Source organism: Aphelocoma coerulescens, chromosome 1 (genome assembly GCF_041296385.1).
Source record: "Aphelocoma coerulescens isolate FSJ_1873_10779 chromosome 1, UR_Acoe_1.0, whole genome shotgun sequence".
Classification (NCBI taxonomy): domain Eukaryota; kingdom Metazoa; phylum Chordata; class Aves; order Passeriformes; family Corvidae; genus Aphelocoma; species Aphelocoma coerulescens.
The window spans coordinates 84,494,373-84,512,246 of NC_091013.1; the positions used below are offsets into that span (position 1 = coordinate 84,494,373).

Sequence of the window (17,874 nt, forward strand, 5' to 3'; positions counted from 1 at the left end):
TTAATTGGGTTTTCTTTGTTTGTTTGCTTTTTTTTTTTTTTTTTTTTTTTGTAGCAACAGTAGTAGCATCAACGTTTCTATTTTGGTGGCAAAATTTTCCTGCTTCAACTGGAGATTTTCACTCAGTTGTCTATGATCTGGATATGCTGTGCTCCTTAATGATGAGAGCTTTATATACAAAACTCTAGCAAAATGAATTCTCCTATCACCATTCTAACTCCAATTCAGGCCACCTCTGTATCATCTCCTATTGTTTTCAAGTGGCACCTTCCACCAGAGCCATTTGTTTTTTTCCCAGGTATTTTTTGAAATTACAAAATTGCAAACATTACCTACTTACATATGCTAAGAGCAAGCATGATGAAGACTTCAAAGAAGGTCTTCCAACCTGCAGGTTTGGTTGGCTTTTCTTTAAACAAAAAACTATGTTTGAAAGTTCAAACTGCATTTCTACGCATCTCAAAGCAGAGGTTAATTGTCTTGTACAAATCTGAATAATGCTTACAGTTCCTGGTGAATGACAGACAGTACTCTTGCTCATGAAAGAAATACTTTAGTCTAACAGCTGTAAAATTATTTGTTGCCCATTAATAACTCATCTAGCCACTTGAACATTACCTATGCATTCAGCCAAAAGTACCCTAAAGATTGCAAATACAGACACAAAACGCTCTGTGCCATTTCTCCCACTGCTAAATTATAGAACGTGGCTGAGTTACAAATGTCAGTGTTTTCATTTTGTACCTTAGAGGCTATAGCAGAAATACTATATGTGCAGGCTCTTGGATGAGCCTAGTACTCCCTTTCCATCCAGCTTTTATTTGCCATTCCACAGAAACCAAAAAAAAAAGAATAAAACTGCATGGAAAACCTATCAATTAAGTATTGATTTGGTATCAATCTCCATTGACCCCATGACTCTCTCAACAAAGAATCTTAATCCACAGAGTGCCGAGATCTTCACATTCAGTAGGAGACATGTTCTAAGCAGCTGGTTCCTGGAATTAGCTTGCTAACAGTGAGGGCATATCCTCTAACCACAGACAGGACAGAAGGGAAGAACAGCAATTTCAGCAGGCTTCGTTTTGACTACATAGTCATATAAATGGCCAAATCTTGCATCTCGTGCAGACTGGCTCCTGCACACAGACACACATAATGTGCTTATAATGAACAGCACCCAGTGGGGAATTTTCCAAGTAAAGTACCACTAACAAGCTGCTTTTCTGATCATTGTTGTTGCTGCTGTTGTTGAAATTGTTTTTCCCCGTTAGAATCAGACTTCATCTTCTCAATCTACAGCTGAAATGAGAACAGCATTCCCCAAATCAAGAGCCAAGAGAAAATATAGAATCAAGAAAAACAACTGCAGAAAAGATAAGTTATTTTAATTACCTTCAGAATTATACAGGGATTTGCTCTGGTGTACATTATAATCCCATTGCTTTGCAGGGTTCGCAGACGGAGAGCCAACTTGAATTCCTCTTTCTTGCTATTTTCAGAAACACGGTATTTAATGTAGCTATTCCCAGCAAAGCTAAGGGAAGTGTGGCCTGAAACAACCATTTTGAAAAGACACACGTGCTTTTAGTGATACATAAAGTAACTCCTCAACTGTTAAATAATTGAAGAATTTATAAAGGTAATGAGAACAACTAGGAAGAAATAAATAAGCCCCATCTTTGATGAGAGAAAAAAAGCTGTCATCTACTACAAAATACTTCTGCATTTCCTTTTTTTAACTGTTTTTCAGGGCATAGAGGAAAGTTCTATTTCTCCATACTTAAACATAAAAACCAAAGAGGTTTCTCCAAGTATTAAGCATTTTTCAGCTTATACACTCCTGGAGGCACCAGTCTTCCCCCACTGGTAACAGAGAGAGTCAAAGATGACCACACCTGTACATAAGGCAGTTGAGTTATGGGTGTAAAACTACGTGTGGGCAGATGTCAGCCAAACCCTTACAACGAGTTCCCTGCAACCAATGCCCAGGACCACAGTCCAGTATCTGCTGTGCTTTCATCAGGCAAACAGCACAAATCCTCTGTCCTGCAGCCTGGGATTCCCTGAAGTCAACAGAAAGCACTACTTCACTGGCCATCCACCTGGCTCTTCATATCCCAGGGAACAACACAGATGCAGAGAACTAACAAATGTCCTCAAACTTTCTTTTTGGGATAGTGTAGTGTTTTCATTAATAAAGGTTGGAATTTTGGTAATCTAAATAGTGAGCAGAGGAGTTAATTATAGAGCTTTGCCCATGGCAGGAAAACATCTGGCATAACATTCTCTAGGAGAAATCCTGTTTTCTCAGCAGCCGGTTTTACTGAGCTGGTATTCAAGCAAGCCAGTGGGAATTTCCAAACAGAAACTGGATCACAGTCTACATACAACCCCATAGCTGTAAAGACAAGTATTTACAGGGCTTATAAACAGACACACCAAGAGCCCGTGCTGAGATGGGTTAAGCAGTGCATTTTCTGTTGACTTCACTGGCACCTCTGCCTACAAAATGTGAATGGCAGCACTTTATTGTCCAAATATATCCCCCTTTATGGCTCTGACATGCACCTGAACATTCGCCAAGCTTTCCTGGTGGGCACTGGCAGATGAACGGTCTCCGGTTGGCTTCATACCCTACACACTGCATGTCCCCTGGACACGGCTTCTCCAGGCAGGGATCGTTGGACCCTGGGCAGAGTCCTCCTGCAATAAGGTAAAATACTGTCAGGGATCCACAGTGTAAAGCATGATCTGCTGCAGTAAAAGACTAATGAAAGACAATTATTGATCGCACACTTCAGTACTAGAAAAAAACCCAAACAATAATAATAATACAATAATAATAACAATATTAATTTTATATTGTTATTAAAAATAACAGTAATATTGTTAATAACAATAATAATTGTTAATAATAACAACAACAAAAAAGCCCCAACAAACCTTCATAGAAAGGAACAGCTTTTGGACAAGTATACAGCAGAACTGCAATCGTTCTTTTTCAAAGACTGCCCTTAGCCCCATGAGAACATGCTATAAAAACGAACTATTATGAGCAGTAACTGGTTTATAATCGGTATTATAACTCTCAGGCCATTTATTTTCCCACAAAGCTTCCTGCACAGGGGCTTTAGAGATATGAGGAAAAAAAATCCCTTGAAGCTATGCACTCCTTTTGCCCCAGCACACCCACAAGAAGCTAAGTTAAGGAGGTAGAAATGGTCACAGCACCAAGCCTGCCAGAGTCCAAGAAGCATTTGGACAATGCTCTCAGGCACATGGTGGGATTCTTGGTGGTCCTGTGCAGGGCCAGAAGTTGGACTTCGATGATCCTTGTGGGTCCCTTCCAGCTCAGGATATTCTATGATTCTAAGCCATGCCTGGGCTACAGTGTGACACCTGGACTTTTCAACGTCATGCTACACAGGACACGCTGCCAGCTTGGTCACACAGCACAGGCAAACCTGCCATTTCCTTATGTTCCTCCTGACATTTGTGAGATCTCACATCCTATCCAGCTTGCCAGGCTACCAAAACCTGCCATCCTTTCTTCTAATCTGCAGGGACAGAACTATACTGACTTTTAAATTTGCTTAAAATACTTGAGTGACACAATACATGTATGTTTTTCAAAACCACCTAAATTCTTTACATCTATCAAACTGAGCATGTCAAGCACTTACTTTAAAGCCTGCCATGTTAAAAGAATTTTTTGCATTTCTTGGTGTTTGGCTAAAAATTCTATATAACTTCTAAAAGTGTCTAAATAAATCTGTTTCGATTGCCCTAAACTTAAAAGATTTGCACACACTGTCTATAATAATACAAAACACGATACAACTATTGCTGCTTAATATATGAATTTTCAGCAATATGTGACTTCCACAACAGCTAGCCTCTTCCTGGTTGCAATAAAGTACTTGGGAGATGCAGGGTCAGTTTCTACATTTGGGCATTTGTGTGTGGCTGGAATGAAAATAGACTTCAAGCACAGGAAAAAAAGGCATTCCTGCCCTTGCTTCTGTTGATTTGCAGCCGCAGCATGAGTGGAGGGAAAGACAATAGCTGGAAATGGACAGACACCTCTTCTTTTGTTTATCAAGTTAATTTATTTAAGATCTGCAGGTAATCAATTTAATGATCAAAAGCACCTTCCTACCCATCACTTTCTGAACACTGGCAGCTCTTGTATATTGCAGGATCTATGTTGTAGGATCCTTACCATATTCAAAAACTGGTTTATTTTTGAGCACATTTTTTTATTTACAGTTTATAAAGGAAAGAACCTGTCATGGAGTACATCTCCAAAAGTCATGAAATCTTATTGCCTTCACACTTTTGTACAAGCCAAGCAGGGCTCATAGTAAGCATAGCTGAAATTACCTGACACTGTAAGTATTTTCAGGGAAAAGAAAAATTACTACTGTAGCTTTCAAAGTGGACATGGACTGACTACAAATATGGCAATTACTGTAAATGTCTTCCTTGATGTACAGCACAGTCAATTTAATGTTTAACATCCTACCCTCCTTTATCAAACATTTGTTTGAGAGGTCTATGCAGTGAAAGATTTACAGTACTGCCTGTAGCACTGTTAGAAAATGATGCATGGCAATCTTTATTAATCACATTAGTAGGTAACATTAACAGGAATAACAGCTGCAATACACAGCTACACTTTCAGCCTTATAGAATCAAGAAACAAATGTCATTTAACAGGGTTCTGCACTACAGAATTATATTCTATTTAAGTGTAAGATCTGTAGAATATAACAGAGAATATATCATGTTTTCTACACTTTGATTTCTTTGTTTAAGAATAAAACTCCACATTTCTAAGAATTCAATGGCAAATAACAATTATTTCTAAAATTGTAACAGGTTGTTAAAAATTCTGCAGGCTGCTTTGTATTTTCACCTTGGTTGTTTTAGCTACTTTAACTCACTCTTATGTGACAAATACACAGCATTCTGGTGTCTGCAGAGTATATATCTTCTTTGAACAAACTCGAACCTTTTGTGAGGCTGCAATTCAAGTGAGCCTCTGTGCAGCTGACAGACATGCCATTTGGACTAAAGCCCCACAGCTCATGAGAGCGCAGCAGAAAGAGGCACTGAGATTTCCAAACGTGGCTCTGCAGATTTTCACATCCCCTAGCCTATGACTGTATCTTTGACATGAAGCAATAAAGGAACAGCTTACTTTGTTATCCATCTCTGCCAGGTTTTTTATCTGATTCAAACTCTGATTTGTACTTTAGAGCCATCCTTCCACATTCAAAAAATAGATGGAAAAGATCTAATGTACCCAGTGCAACCATGGAGATAACTGTTTATCCTGAATGGCCAAGAATAGTCCTTCTGGTAAACTACAAGAAAACCAACTCTTTTTTCATCCTGCTGCAGCAGGATTTCATAGCTGTCACAAAACTTTAAAATATTCAGACTTGGGAGAATTGCTTTATGCCTGTCTGTATGGTTATAAGTACATAAGCTACAAATCTGCATTATTGCATTGCCCCAGCTAACACGCATTTTCAGGCTGATTTCACAACTATGTGGAGCAAAATTGTAAAATTGTTCAAGGTTACGTTGTCCACATCAAAGATTTACAGCCAGAGTTTAAATAAAATTATTCTAATGTTGCATTTCCACTCCAAAGAGCAGTCTATTTTCCATCCAATAAATGATTCAAGAAGTATTGGTTTGAATTGATCTTTTTTTCTAGGCAGGTCCAGACAATCCACAGCATTCTACTGAAACTCACATTAGTATTAATAAAACTGTTCTCTACAAAGTATCACAGAAACACACGAGCTAGCATCAACCAGTGCGTGGCAGCAAAAGGTGGCACAGACCCACTTGATTTGGACAGATCATCTTCGGTTTAATTCTCTAAAAGAAGATAAAAGTATTTCAATCTTTTAACCAATATACTGAGGAAGAAAACACTGTTCCATTGCAAGATGAGAGATTTATTTAATTCCTATTCCTTCAAAAAAGGAGCACTCATAGGATTGTAAATATATTTTGAAAGTTGAGTGCTTCAACAGTTTTAACTTAAGCCTTGTGGTATTAGCTGGTCTTCTATCAGCCCATTCTTCTGAATCTGTATGAGTATTAAAAAGACTCTGTTTCTCTCACTTGTAGAAGAAAGCCAGAAAGGAGGGAGATTCCTGAAGGCCAGAGTTGTAGGAAGCTTATAGAGCAAACCCCAAACTGCTACTTCAAATAATAATTAGTTTACTAGGGAGAGAAGACTGGCAACTCATGATCTGCAATCTGTTTTAATTTTTGGAGCACAGTGACCAGGCATTGTAGACAGTGATTATTCCATGCATGTCAGTGCAGACACTATGGAATTGTTTCTGCACAAGCCAGAAATAGGTTTCAGTTGGCTCAGGTGCCCCTGGAGAACTTTGTGTCACACTGCACTTCCCAGTGAAACAGATTCTCTACGAGTTTTAGAATAACAAGACATTTGAACTCTTTCATGCACTCCTTGATCCCAGCTTCCATTAGGGCTCCTTAAGTGATAGACAGCAATTCCCACTTACCCTGGTTCCACAGTTATGCCCCCACTTCATGCTTCAGCTCTCCCACATTTTATATGAGCTTGTGCATTCTCAGCATGGGCTTTACTACTGGAGATAGTCACAGTGAGAAAACTTTCCTTAGACAAGTGTGACATCAAACAGACTACAGCCAGATCTAACAAAGTTATCTGGACTTCCTTGTTCCCAAGCACAGACCTTTTTCTTCAGTTTTCCAGGAGAATTCCAGGCTCATTAATATGTATGTGTGTGCTTCCTGAAAATGGGAAGAGCAGTGCTGTACACATAAGAACCAGGTTACTTATGCCCAGTCTACCCAAGACTCTTCTGGATGCAGTGTGTGCTCTGTGGAGCTGAGGCCAAAAACCATCTCTGAAGAATAGGTCCTATATTAATAGCAGATCCTCAGAGTCTGTGATTTCCTTTTGTCAGAGCATTCACAAAATACTAGAAGGGGCTTCATAAAGTTTGAATTATCTTGTTTCATGAGAAAGTGGTCCAAGACTGCTATTCTCTTGATTAAGTAACATGGATGTGTCTGCACTTTCGCTGAACACTCCTGGGTCTATTAGAAAAAGTCTTTCAAACTATTAGGCCAGAACCATATTAAACACTTGAAATGGAATTCATCTCATCTAACTTTAGGGCATGATTCATCTGACTGATTTTAGACATCTAGGGAGAGATGTATCACATTATTAAAAAATACCTCATTCTTCCCACTATCTGCAAATAGGGCCTGGAGTGACCAGCACAGATGTAGATATATGCCCATATTTGTCAAGATTATTTCAATCCAGCCTTCTCCCATGAACATATTAACGTAACACCACTTTTTTAAGATTATAATGCAGAACAACTCTACAGCAAAGCAGTCCCAACAAAACCTGCTGTGTCCCTGCACCTTTGTCTCAACACAAAAGAATTACTCTGCATCATGAAAAAAAAATGGAATAGATTTTTGCCTCAGAAAAATGAGAATGCCATGAGAACTATTTTACAGGAATATACTTATTCCATTCCTCCTACTTTTATTTCCCCCAGCACTGACAGATCTTTGCATACCCCGTGCCATGTGATGGGAGATTGGCAACCGCATAGCCCCTATGATCACGCTGACACAAACCCCAGTTTGTGACAATATTTTTCATACAAACACAAACAGATGAAGCAAAAATCTAAGGAGACAGTCTGTTATTGGAAAACTCTTTAGTTCAATTTTATTGATCTAAAAGCTGATTGATGCACGTGAACTTTTGAACTTACCCTTCCAGAGCTGAGCTGCTGAACCTCCGAAGTTCACCCACTGCCTACTTTACAGTCTCCCTGCATTTTCACATTAGATAACTCTGTTTGCTCACAAAGGTAATCTAGGTAAGTTATGCACAGCTGGCATGCATAAATTGTGCATATCTGTGACATCTGCCAGTGGGAAAAACACTCCAAGTATGATACATATTTCAAGAATGAGTGAATTAGTTCAAACTCAAGCTTTCTGGCCATAATTGAATCAGATCTCTGGAAACATATGCAATATTTTAATGGCTTTTTCATAATTCAAGCTATTAATATTTACTGGATGTGGAACTCTCTTAGCAACAAAGGAAGTATAATACTTTTATTACACTACTAATATCTAGCTAATGCTGTCTCATTAAACGAGCCTAAATAAATTTGTGCACTTTTTCCTGACTTGCCGCATTTGTGCATTTATTTACAAGAACTACTGATCAAAGAAGTATTTGCATTTTTCTAACTCTTTTACTCTAGCTTTCATGAAAGCCAAACTACCCATACATTCTCTAACTAATATATTCTCACCAGTCTATGTTGCCTTCTATATGAGAAAACACACCGTGTTTACCTAAATACCAAGGTATCTTCTGTGGCTCCTTTAATTAAAAACAGTAGAAGATGATGAAGCATTAACCAACAAGGAGAAGGTCCAAAGCATGAATTTTTGCTTCCCACCAAGGTGTCTTATTTCTGTGCAAATAACAGGCACCAAGGTGTTCACCTCTTTGGCAGCTATAGCTAACTCTGCAGCTCTGGACATTTTCTTACTACAGGTTGGATGGCAGGCTGGCTGTGCTTAACCCCACTCCAAATCATGTAGATCTCCCTTGGCAAATCAGCACATAGTGGCTCTAACGGGAGCAGTGGGAATGCCTTCAGCTTTTCAGCAGGACCAGGACAAGCTGCCTGTTGCAAACATTCCCACACAGCAGTCTTCAGGGCCATGATAAATGGCCCAGAGGCTGGGGACCACAGCCGCTCTCAGAACCACACTGCCTTTCCAGCAGCCTGTCATCCATTTTGAAGATTGACTAGTACATGACAGAAAAATTTGGAAATCACTGTCCCAGCTGAATTTCTGTGCTTCCATTGCAAACTTGCTGTGCCAGGAGAGCTGCTGGGTCAGAACGATACTGCACTGCAAAGTCCCCTTTTTTGGAGTTAAGCTAAGGGATTATGAGGCAGGGGGAATAATACATCATTATTGACTTTAACAGGTAGTGAAATGAAATGATAAACAGTGAAAATTTTGGCTGCCAAAAAACCAATTTCTGACTGTGAGGACTATCCCCATGGAGATGAAGATTTGTGATTTCTTGATACAAAAGTGAGACTAAGCCATAACTTAGAGAATATAAAAAAGTTTTGCAGACAGTATTCCTGCACTGGCTCCTGGACCTGGCTGAAGGATATTGCAGCATTGTCTCTTTTAAACCTGTGAAAATCCTTTATTTCAGAGCCTTTCATGTGTAACAAAATGCTGACTTTTGTTATAATAGATATGTCTATTTGAAACTCATAGCACTATTACATAAAAAGTGGCCAGATAGTCTGCTCTTGAATGTACCTCAGATAGAGAACCATGGTATTTTTTACAGAATTGAGCTTCTATGGCATTATTATCCATGTGCTGCAGGAAAAATAAAAGATTTCTGGTTAAGTTTTATGCAATTTATGCCTGTTTTCATCCCCATTGAGGTCAGTGGTAAAACATGAAGCCCTGCTGACTGCTGCAGAAACAAAGGCTGGTTATTGAGGGATATGGCTGCTGAATTCTTGTACTGCTCTGTGTGTGTGTGCATGTGTGCTTAAGATGAGGGAGACTTAGATCTACAGATTTTACAGTAGCTTTTTTCTATGCTCTTATATGAAGTGGAATGAGGAGCAAATAGCCTGGCAAACAAAAGAAACAGAGCCAGTATTATAAATGCCTGAGGTCTTAAAATCCAAGTGCAGAATCATACAGAAGATTGGCTCTCTAGTCTATTTGTCATATGTTCATGTGAAATCTCTGCCAAAATGTGGAGCAGCCTGAAACCCACCCTACCCCCTACAGTAGCATTAAAGGTCAGGAACAGCACTTGCTAATATAATACTTCATTGGTTTCCATGGCTCTCTGCAACAACAGGACTGGAAAAGGCCTTTCCACCTGCTCGGCTTAGGTCAGAGGTGCTATTCCTTGGAGACTGCTGGTGCATTGCTGCAGACCAGGCTGCTCTGCTGTGGTCACAATCCAGGTTTATTCCAGTGGTGGCATCAACTGTTTGGGAAACTACATCCCTCTCTCTCCTCTCCCACTCCTCCCCCACCCCTGGAAGCTGGCTGATGGCTCTGATTACGGAGCCTCCAGGAAAGCAGTCTTTGTCGTAAAAGGCCAAAGTTCATAAACTTCCATTTACATCAGTAAACATGAACAATTCTTCCCAAGCCTGAGAAATCAATTCCCACAACACATCAGCCAGTCATGCTTTAGTGGACTGAATTGAAATGCCCCTTCTAATCTGCATAAGAGGAATAAAATGGATCCTATCACATAATGTGCAGTGATGGGAGGGGAAGAGGGAGCAGTACTCACCATTGCACATGCAGCGCACATTCCTGTAGAAGCGGGGACACACAAAACTAATTCGTGCTGTGCTGTAAGTCATCAGGGAATGTGAATCAATAGACAGGCTTTGCTCACAGTGCTGTTCCTGACAATCCAGTCCAGAGCAATTCTTCTCCAGGATAGCAGAAATACGAATCACATTTTCCAAGTGTCTCCTCGCATTGGTAAGCTTCTGAATCAAATAGGCAGGCTTATAGAAACCACCGCTGTGCATCTGAACAGCAAACAGCATGTCGAGCTGGCTGCTGCCCGCCACCGGCTGAATGCTGATGATGTGGAGGCTGTCCTGCTTCTGGGAGAGCACCGCGTTGCGCAGGGTGCGCCGGAACCCGTGCATGTGCAGCCCCACGAAGTCTTCTGGGGAAACGTTCTCAAAGCGGATGGTCACCGTGTTCTGCAGCATTTCTTGTAGCAGCTGCTCAACGTGGACCACGACATCGATGGGCACCTGGAACCGACCATCGCTGACAGAGACATTCAGGACATACTTGCCGTTATCCAGCCCTCCAAGGGCAATGATCTTCCCGTCATGGCTGTTGACCTTGAACAAACTTTTCTGCTCTGATTTCAGCGTGTATGTGAGGACATCGTACACATCCTGATCTGTGGCATGAATTTTCCCAATGACTCCCCCAGGAAAATCATCTTCCATGGTGACAATGAAAATCTCCAGTGGAATGGCAGTCGGTTTGTGAATGCTCTCTTCAATAACCCTCACCTGTATGTAGGTGTGGGAAACCTGCTGAGGCTTCCCAGAGTCCTTTGCCTAATGTAATTTAGAAAAAAATAAAAAAATAAATCAAAAAAACCTCCACACATAGAACACAGCCTACAACCTTAACTTCTTGCTATGTATACTCTCATAGCATCAGTAATTCTGAAAAGAAATTCTCAAAAGAATTTCTCAAATGCATTTGCAAAATACATGTGTAAAGAAGTGTCTCAGCCATTTCTAGCGGTGGAACTTACAAGCTCTTTAGGGGAAGCACAGATCTCTAAGTGGATTGCAGAGAGAAATGTGTCAGTAGAATGTCTCATTACTCAAACTGAAATCTTCCCAGGATCCCAGAGCTATCACTTGTCATCTTCACAACAGAGAATATACCAACAATGTGGTATATTCTGCACTGAACAGAGTTTGGGCTCACTTCTACCCTGGAAAAGAGCCTGAAATACCAGCTTTCTGCATTGCTTGGTGTGCTCCAAAGCACTCCAGACTCTGCTTAGCTTGTGTGGATGTTAGGGAGTTCAGCATTTTTCTACAGCATTCTGTACTTCTTTACCTGAAGCAATCAAGAAACATGCTTGACATAAATAAAATTTATCATCCTCCAAAAATGAAATAGGTGCTTGTGCTGTTATTAATGATAAAATACAAGAGCAGAACTGCACTTGGACAGATGACTGTATGACCCAGAGCAGCTATTAGAGCATCATTTGCACTTTTTTCATAGAGAGCAAAAGAGCAAGTATGACAAAAAACCCAAGGCCATCTTGACAGAAAGGTGTGCAAACTTGAATCAGTGTCCTTTCCTACAACAAGAAAAATGTTTTATTGCAGCCCCTATTAAGATATACTGCTCCACACATTTATTTGCTCCAGAGAATAACAGAAGACTAAACTGCCACTGGGAAGAAATGTAGCACATGTTCAAAGATCTTTGTATTTGGACATGGGGTGCAAAATTTACAAGCTGAAGAAAAAAATGGCAAGATGACAACAGTAATATGGATATTACTAGGCATAGTTTAGTAATTCTAAGACACTCTTAAATTAATTCATCTTTACTCCTAAAAGAGTGGGGTGGAATATTTAAAAAAATATATATTTTATATATTTTTTTATTTATATATATGCAGATACCCATGTACATGCAGAAGAGATTACGTCTCATTTCACTTTCTATTTTAACATTAATTCTTAATAAACCTAATACAGAGGTTATATAGTGGGATATAGTGGAGAGTGGAAAGAGATATAGTGGAAATATAGTGAAAAAGAGAAAGCAGCACTCTGGCACATATGGATGGAAAGAAACTCTTCTATGGTCTATACACAACAGGAAACTATAAAATATATTTTCACTGCAGAAATCCCTAAAGAAAATAATACTGGGAGGAATCATGCCTCCACAGTCCAACAGCGTGGTCTTCTGAGCATGTTGGTGCATCTCAGGCATGGTGGTCTGTCTAATATGTCATTGATATGAAATACGGGGATCTCTAAGCTAGAGGATGCTGCTCAAATTTAACTCTCATGCCCAGTTTTGGCTACACTAAAACTCTGGCTAGCAAATTACCCTGAAAGCAAGGTGTTTTATGATTAAGGCATGGTAAGAAAGAAAAGGTGACGATTTTTTATTTTCCTACACGGCTAAAAAAATAGGTTTCAAGGACATTAAATGGCAAACTTGTAAAACTTTTGATCTGAACTGTTAATTAGCATCAGACCTTGTATTTTTTGAGTCATAACCAACAACTGCAACTAAGGATGCTGCTGCTGTGAATGGCATTAAATGTGCTTGTAAAGGAACAGATAGGCTGTGTTTAGAGACATCAACCCCAGCAAAGCAAGTGGAGGAAGCAAGAATTTGAGACATAGCTTATGGGACCATGACTCATTTCAGAGAAGAGGTTGATTCCCCAGACTTGCATATTTACTGAACCCTAATACATCTTCTCTGGCAGACCTGAGAAATGTGGACAAATTACTTTTGGATTTACAGGTTTTGGCAATCAAAATTACCCTGGTTACAAAGCTTCTCAACAATTATTCTAAAGCTAAGTTTGAGCAGGACTTCTATTGCATGTCTTATTTTGACATTCTTTAAAAGCTAAGTTGACCTTGGAAATGCGATTTCATGAATTCTTGGAAGGCTTCCAAAAATTTATGATTAAATTTATGACTTAAAAGCAGAAATGATTTTCCTTCCTAGAACAGTATTTTTCAGTCACTTGTTCTGGGGTGTATTTATATGTATATAATGCATTTTTGCTCATTTTCCTTCCTTAGCTACAGAAAAAAAATGATGAAAATCTTAAACCATAACAGTTGCTGCTCAGAAAATTCATTTCATGCCAGGGAAACTGGAAAGGTGGCTGCCTACCTATTTATATTTATATGAAACCAGGTTTAAGAACATCAAAGAAAATATTCCGTATTGTGCATTTGCAAACTGGAATGTGTGATATTTACTTGTAGAATCCAGTCCATCAAAACCAACCTATACAGGCAAAGCACAGGTTACCTACCACTAACAGGTTTTTTTGTTTCAGTGTAGATGTAAAAATGAAGCCTTACCTGCACGCAGAGCACATACTCAGTTGAGACCATGTGCTTGAAGATGACTGCAGACCTCAAAACGCCGTGAGGGTCCAGTGTAAACTCCTCCTCTTCATTGCCAGTGAGGATGGTGAAGGTAAAAGGGGGGCCATTGTGAAAAGAGTCTTTGTCTGTCACTACCAGCTGCAAAATGCTTGTGCCCACTGGTTTATTTTCCTTTACACATATACACAGCGTATAAAGAAAAGGATTAAAATGATACATATTGCAATCAGAAAATACCACATTTTGCTATTGAGAATATTCAACTGAATGCTCTCTGCCCAAGCTGGCATTTCACAAGCTGCAGTTTTTTGACACCTCCTACGCCCCATGGACCGGCGGCAGAGATGAAGGTACCTGCCACACCTCCAGGGCCTGCTGAGCTCTGTCTGATACTCTGTCTGATCAGGACTGACTAAAAGTCAAGACTCACAGCCAGAGCAAGGTGTAAAGATGTGTGAACTTATCCCAGAGCAGACATTTTGAGGTTAGAGTACCTGGTGCAGTACCAGGGATGAATGTTAAAACGCGTGACAGATGCTGTGGTTAAGGAGCCTCAGCAAACAGAAACTTACCAAAAGACTCAAGAAAGATTTGTTTATACTTTCCTTTAGATAAGATCACTTGATACATGTTTTGCAGATAGATCATCAAGAGGTACTTAACTAAAACCAAATGCCTGTGCATTTTAAAAGTCAGAGAAGTTTTTGATGTGCAGGATAAACTTACTTGAATTACAGCTGTGTAGTTAGCTGGAGTAAACACAGGGCTGTTATCGTTCACATCAGAAATGTCCACGTTGACCGTCACAGATGAAGACAAAGGAGGGGTGCCACTATCTCTTGCCTGGACAACTAATGAATAACCAGATATCTGCAAAAAGGTGAAAACACTAAATCATTATGAAAGCAGTCCTAAATTTTAACCCAGCTTCTTTACATTCAATGCACCCCCTTCCATATTCTAAGGAAGGCTGTTTGGCCTCATTACCTTACGACCCTTAGTATATAACATTATCCTGTTTATCATGATACTTCACCCCAACTTCTGTTTTATAAGGCTACCAATAAACACAACAGCTTCCTTGTATCAAAATAACTGTATCAGATAAAGCAGTCCTGAAACGAAGGGGCAGACAGAAAATAAATGACAGATAATATCTGAACTCAGCTATTAGTACTGTAAGCTTACATTTTCATCTCTCCTAGGTGTCAGCTGCGATATGTGACCTGATTCTATTTATCTTGCAGTTGGTTTCCAAGATATTATATAAATTGCTTATTAGAGCCAGCGTCAGTTTGACACATACTTTTTGTAACACAGTGATGGAGAGCCAAGAAAAAGTTCACAGGCAGTTGGCTTAAACACACTTGAAAACATTTGGGAGTACGAGGGACAAAAGTCTCTGTAGCAACATAATATTATCCACCATTCTGCAGAAGATAAGTAGGCTTGAGTCTACGTGTTTGCAACAGACACAAACAACTCAGCGCAGTGCAGGCAGTTCAGCGCATCATCCATGGGCCCTCTACACACATATGTGCCCGTGTGTGAGGTGTGAGCATATGTGACAACTTGCAAAAGCTCTGTCTATGCACAGTTTATGGATGACAGTTGGATTTTCCGAACTGCATATCCTTATGTTGGCTTCCTTGGGTCTTAAAACTGCTTTTTACTGTATATTGCTCCTTGCTCCACAGGGAAAGCTGCTGACATGTCTGCCCCTGAATCCTCCCACAGGGGAGCGAGCGAAGGGCAAAACATGCCAGATACAACACTCTGCTGCACCCTCTCAGTGCAGGGCTGGAAAGAGGAAAAGCAAGGTCCTGCCGAGAGGAACAAGATAATGTTAAAGGGGCTTTTTTTGGAAGGGTGTGGGTGGGAATGAAATCCAAATACATTTGAAAAATAACACCTTTTTTTGTGGTAGGGAGGAGCTCAGATGGAGCACACAAAATAAGGGGGCTCATCTGGGATGTGGGACCAATACAAAGCAAAAGAGAGCATGTTTTTGGGGGGGTTGTATGGGGGAGATAGACTGTCATTTGGTGGGGTCATAGTGACACAGGAGGGAAGAGGAATCCTGAACTGTGGAAAGTCAAGAAACTTGAGGAAGAGAACTAATCTTTTCTTTTTAACTGTAATTTCCACTGCTAGTTGAAGACAAGACAGAGAGCTTTGTACAATCTTTCCCATTTTTTTTTTCTTCTGTGTTTGCTTTCATTTCAATGTATCCCAGAAAGGCAGATGGCAAAAGTCATGGTCTCTATGTGATTATAGCTCTGGAAATAAGTTTCCTTAAACCACTGAAACCTGGGAGTCAGCACTGCCTTTGGGGATCTACAGCAGATGGGGCATCATAAATAACTTTCCCTGAAGGGGTCAGAAACACCTGTGTCTAGGAAATGTACCAAGGAAGCAAAAAAAAAAAAAAAAAAAGACAATATCTCAGCTTATTTTAACTGAGGGAAACTTGGGAAAATGCAGACCTAACACAGCTGGCATTACACTTGCACACTCTTGTGAGGGTGTGTGTGTCTGAATGCAGCCGTACATGAGTGCACTTTAGAAACTAAAAAAAAAGTCATATTAAGAAACTCAGCCTGTGCTTTTATTACAGCCAATTTGTAACATGTACAGCCATTGTTACTCCCCTGTTCTAGACAGTCTGTGGTGAAGTCATTCTACTACCAAACACAAACAATTTAATCCTGTCTTTGTGATAATACAGAAAGGGGTTTTTCCCAATGTTTTAAGAAGCAGGTCTGCTTCCAGTAAAGAGCTTCTCCAGCTGAGCCCATATTGGGAAGGCAGCAGTCTGCTTCCCCAATTTTGTGGGTGCATTGCTGGGAGGCAGGAGGCAGGGATTTCCTTATGTGTAGCCATGGATTTCTGAAGCCGTGTAGCACTCTCCTGCCCTGCTAGTAGCACAGGCAACTGCATTTGTTTGTTTTTTTTTCCCCAAAAGCTGCTAATTGCTAGCTATGGCAAAATGGTGATAAATAATCCTGAATGAATAATGGAGTGAGCAAACAAAGCAGCAGAATCTGTTTAATGAAGCACTCTTTCACTTTTGGTACAGCCTGGCTACTTCATAACATCCCCTCCCCAGTGACATGTTTTGCAGAGTGCTAATTAATGGCTGAGGCCTCAGCTCAGTGCTCGGTGCCACAGTCTGGAGGAGTTTGTAAGCACTCTGTTGCACACACAGCTGCACGTGTGTGCTTGCACGCACAGGGGAGAGCAGGCAGCTCATTAACACAGCAGCAGCTCCCGTCGGCACCATGGGAGAAATCCAGTGCTGCTTCTCTCCCCTGATCTGACCCCAGCTGCTGTGTGGGTGCAGGGTGGGAGTAGCAGCAGAGCAGCTGGCTTGTAGATAGGACTGGGAACAGGGCTAGCATGGAAAGAAGTGGGGAAACGTTTGAAAAACCTGTTGGAGAATCTTAGGCTGCAGAGTATAAAAGAAACTCCTTCAACACGAAGGAACACTCTGCTAGCAGCAGAGTGGAGATTGATGCACATCTGTAACTCATTGCAAGTTAAGAAGTCCCACATGTCTTACCCTTTCTCTATCCAATTTCTTTTTAACCTTCACGAGTCCCAAAACAGGATCAACCGAAAATTCATTGTCTTGATCCCCATTCACTATGGAAAAATGAATCTGGCCATTGGGAGGACTGTCCAGATCTTCTGCTATCAACTTTTTTTGAGAGAAGAAGAAAAAAATTAGCGAAACAAATATTAAGTGATCTGTATGATACATTAATTGCTCAACACTCCAAAAAGTAAATTTCATTTTCCATCAGACCAGTTACACCTGAACTGCACACCTCTACAGCATCAATCCAATAGGGTTTTGTTAGGAGGCTTCACTTGGGCCTTTTCAAAATTCTAGTCTGAAAACATATAGAATATTTTAATCTTAATATTCCATCACTCTCTCTCTGGATCCTCAAGTTGCAAGACGAGAATACTGTGAGGTTTGGGGATGGCACACTGCATGCCAGACTATACAAATACTATGTATTTGGAGCTCTGAGCAACCTGGTGCAGTGAAAGGTGTCCCTGCCCACAGCAGGGGGGT

At 40.4% G+C, this 17,874-nt stretch overlaps 1 protein-coding gene across 1 annotated transcript in view; it reads right to left on the reverse strand.

The window, feature by feature from the left end:
* FAT3 (FAT atypical cadherin 3) overlaps positions 1-17,874 on the reverse strand; it is a 401,816-nt gene that overhangs the window by 33,370 nt on the left and 350,572 nt on the right. Inside the window, exons 18-23 of the mRNA XM_069015510.1 lie at positions 17,353-17,490; positions 14,517-14,660; positions 13,764-13,961; positions 10,430-11,228; positions 2,572-2,706; positions 1,396-1,553 (exon numbers count right to left, since the gene is read on the reverse strand). Of these exons, the coding sequence (XP_068871611.1) occupies positions 1,396-1,553; positions 2,572-2,706; positions 10,430-11,228; positions 13,764-13,961; positions 14,517-14,660; positions 17,353-17,490 (1,572 nt within the window). The remainder of the gene's footprint in view (positions 1-1,395; positions 1,554-2,571; positions 2,707-10,429; positions 11,229-13,763; positions 13,962-14,516; positions 14,661-17,352; positions 17,491-17,874) is intronic.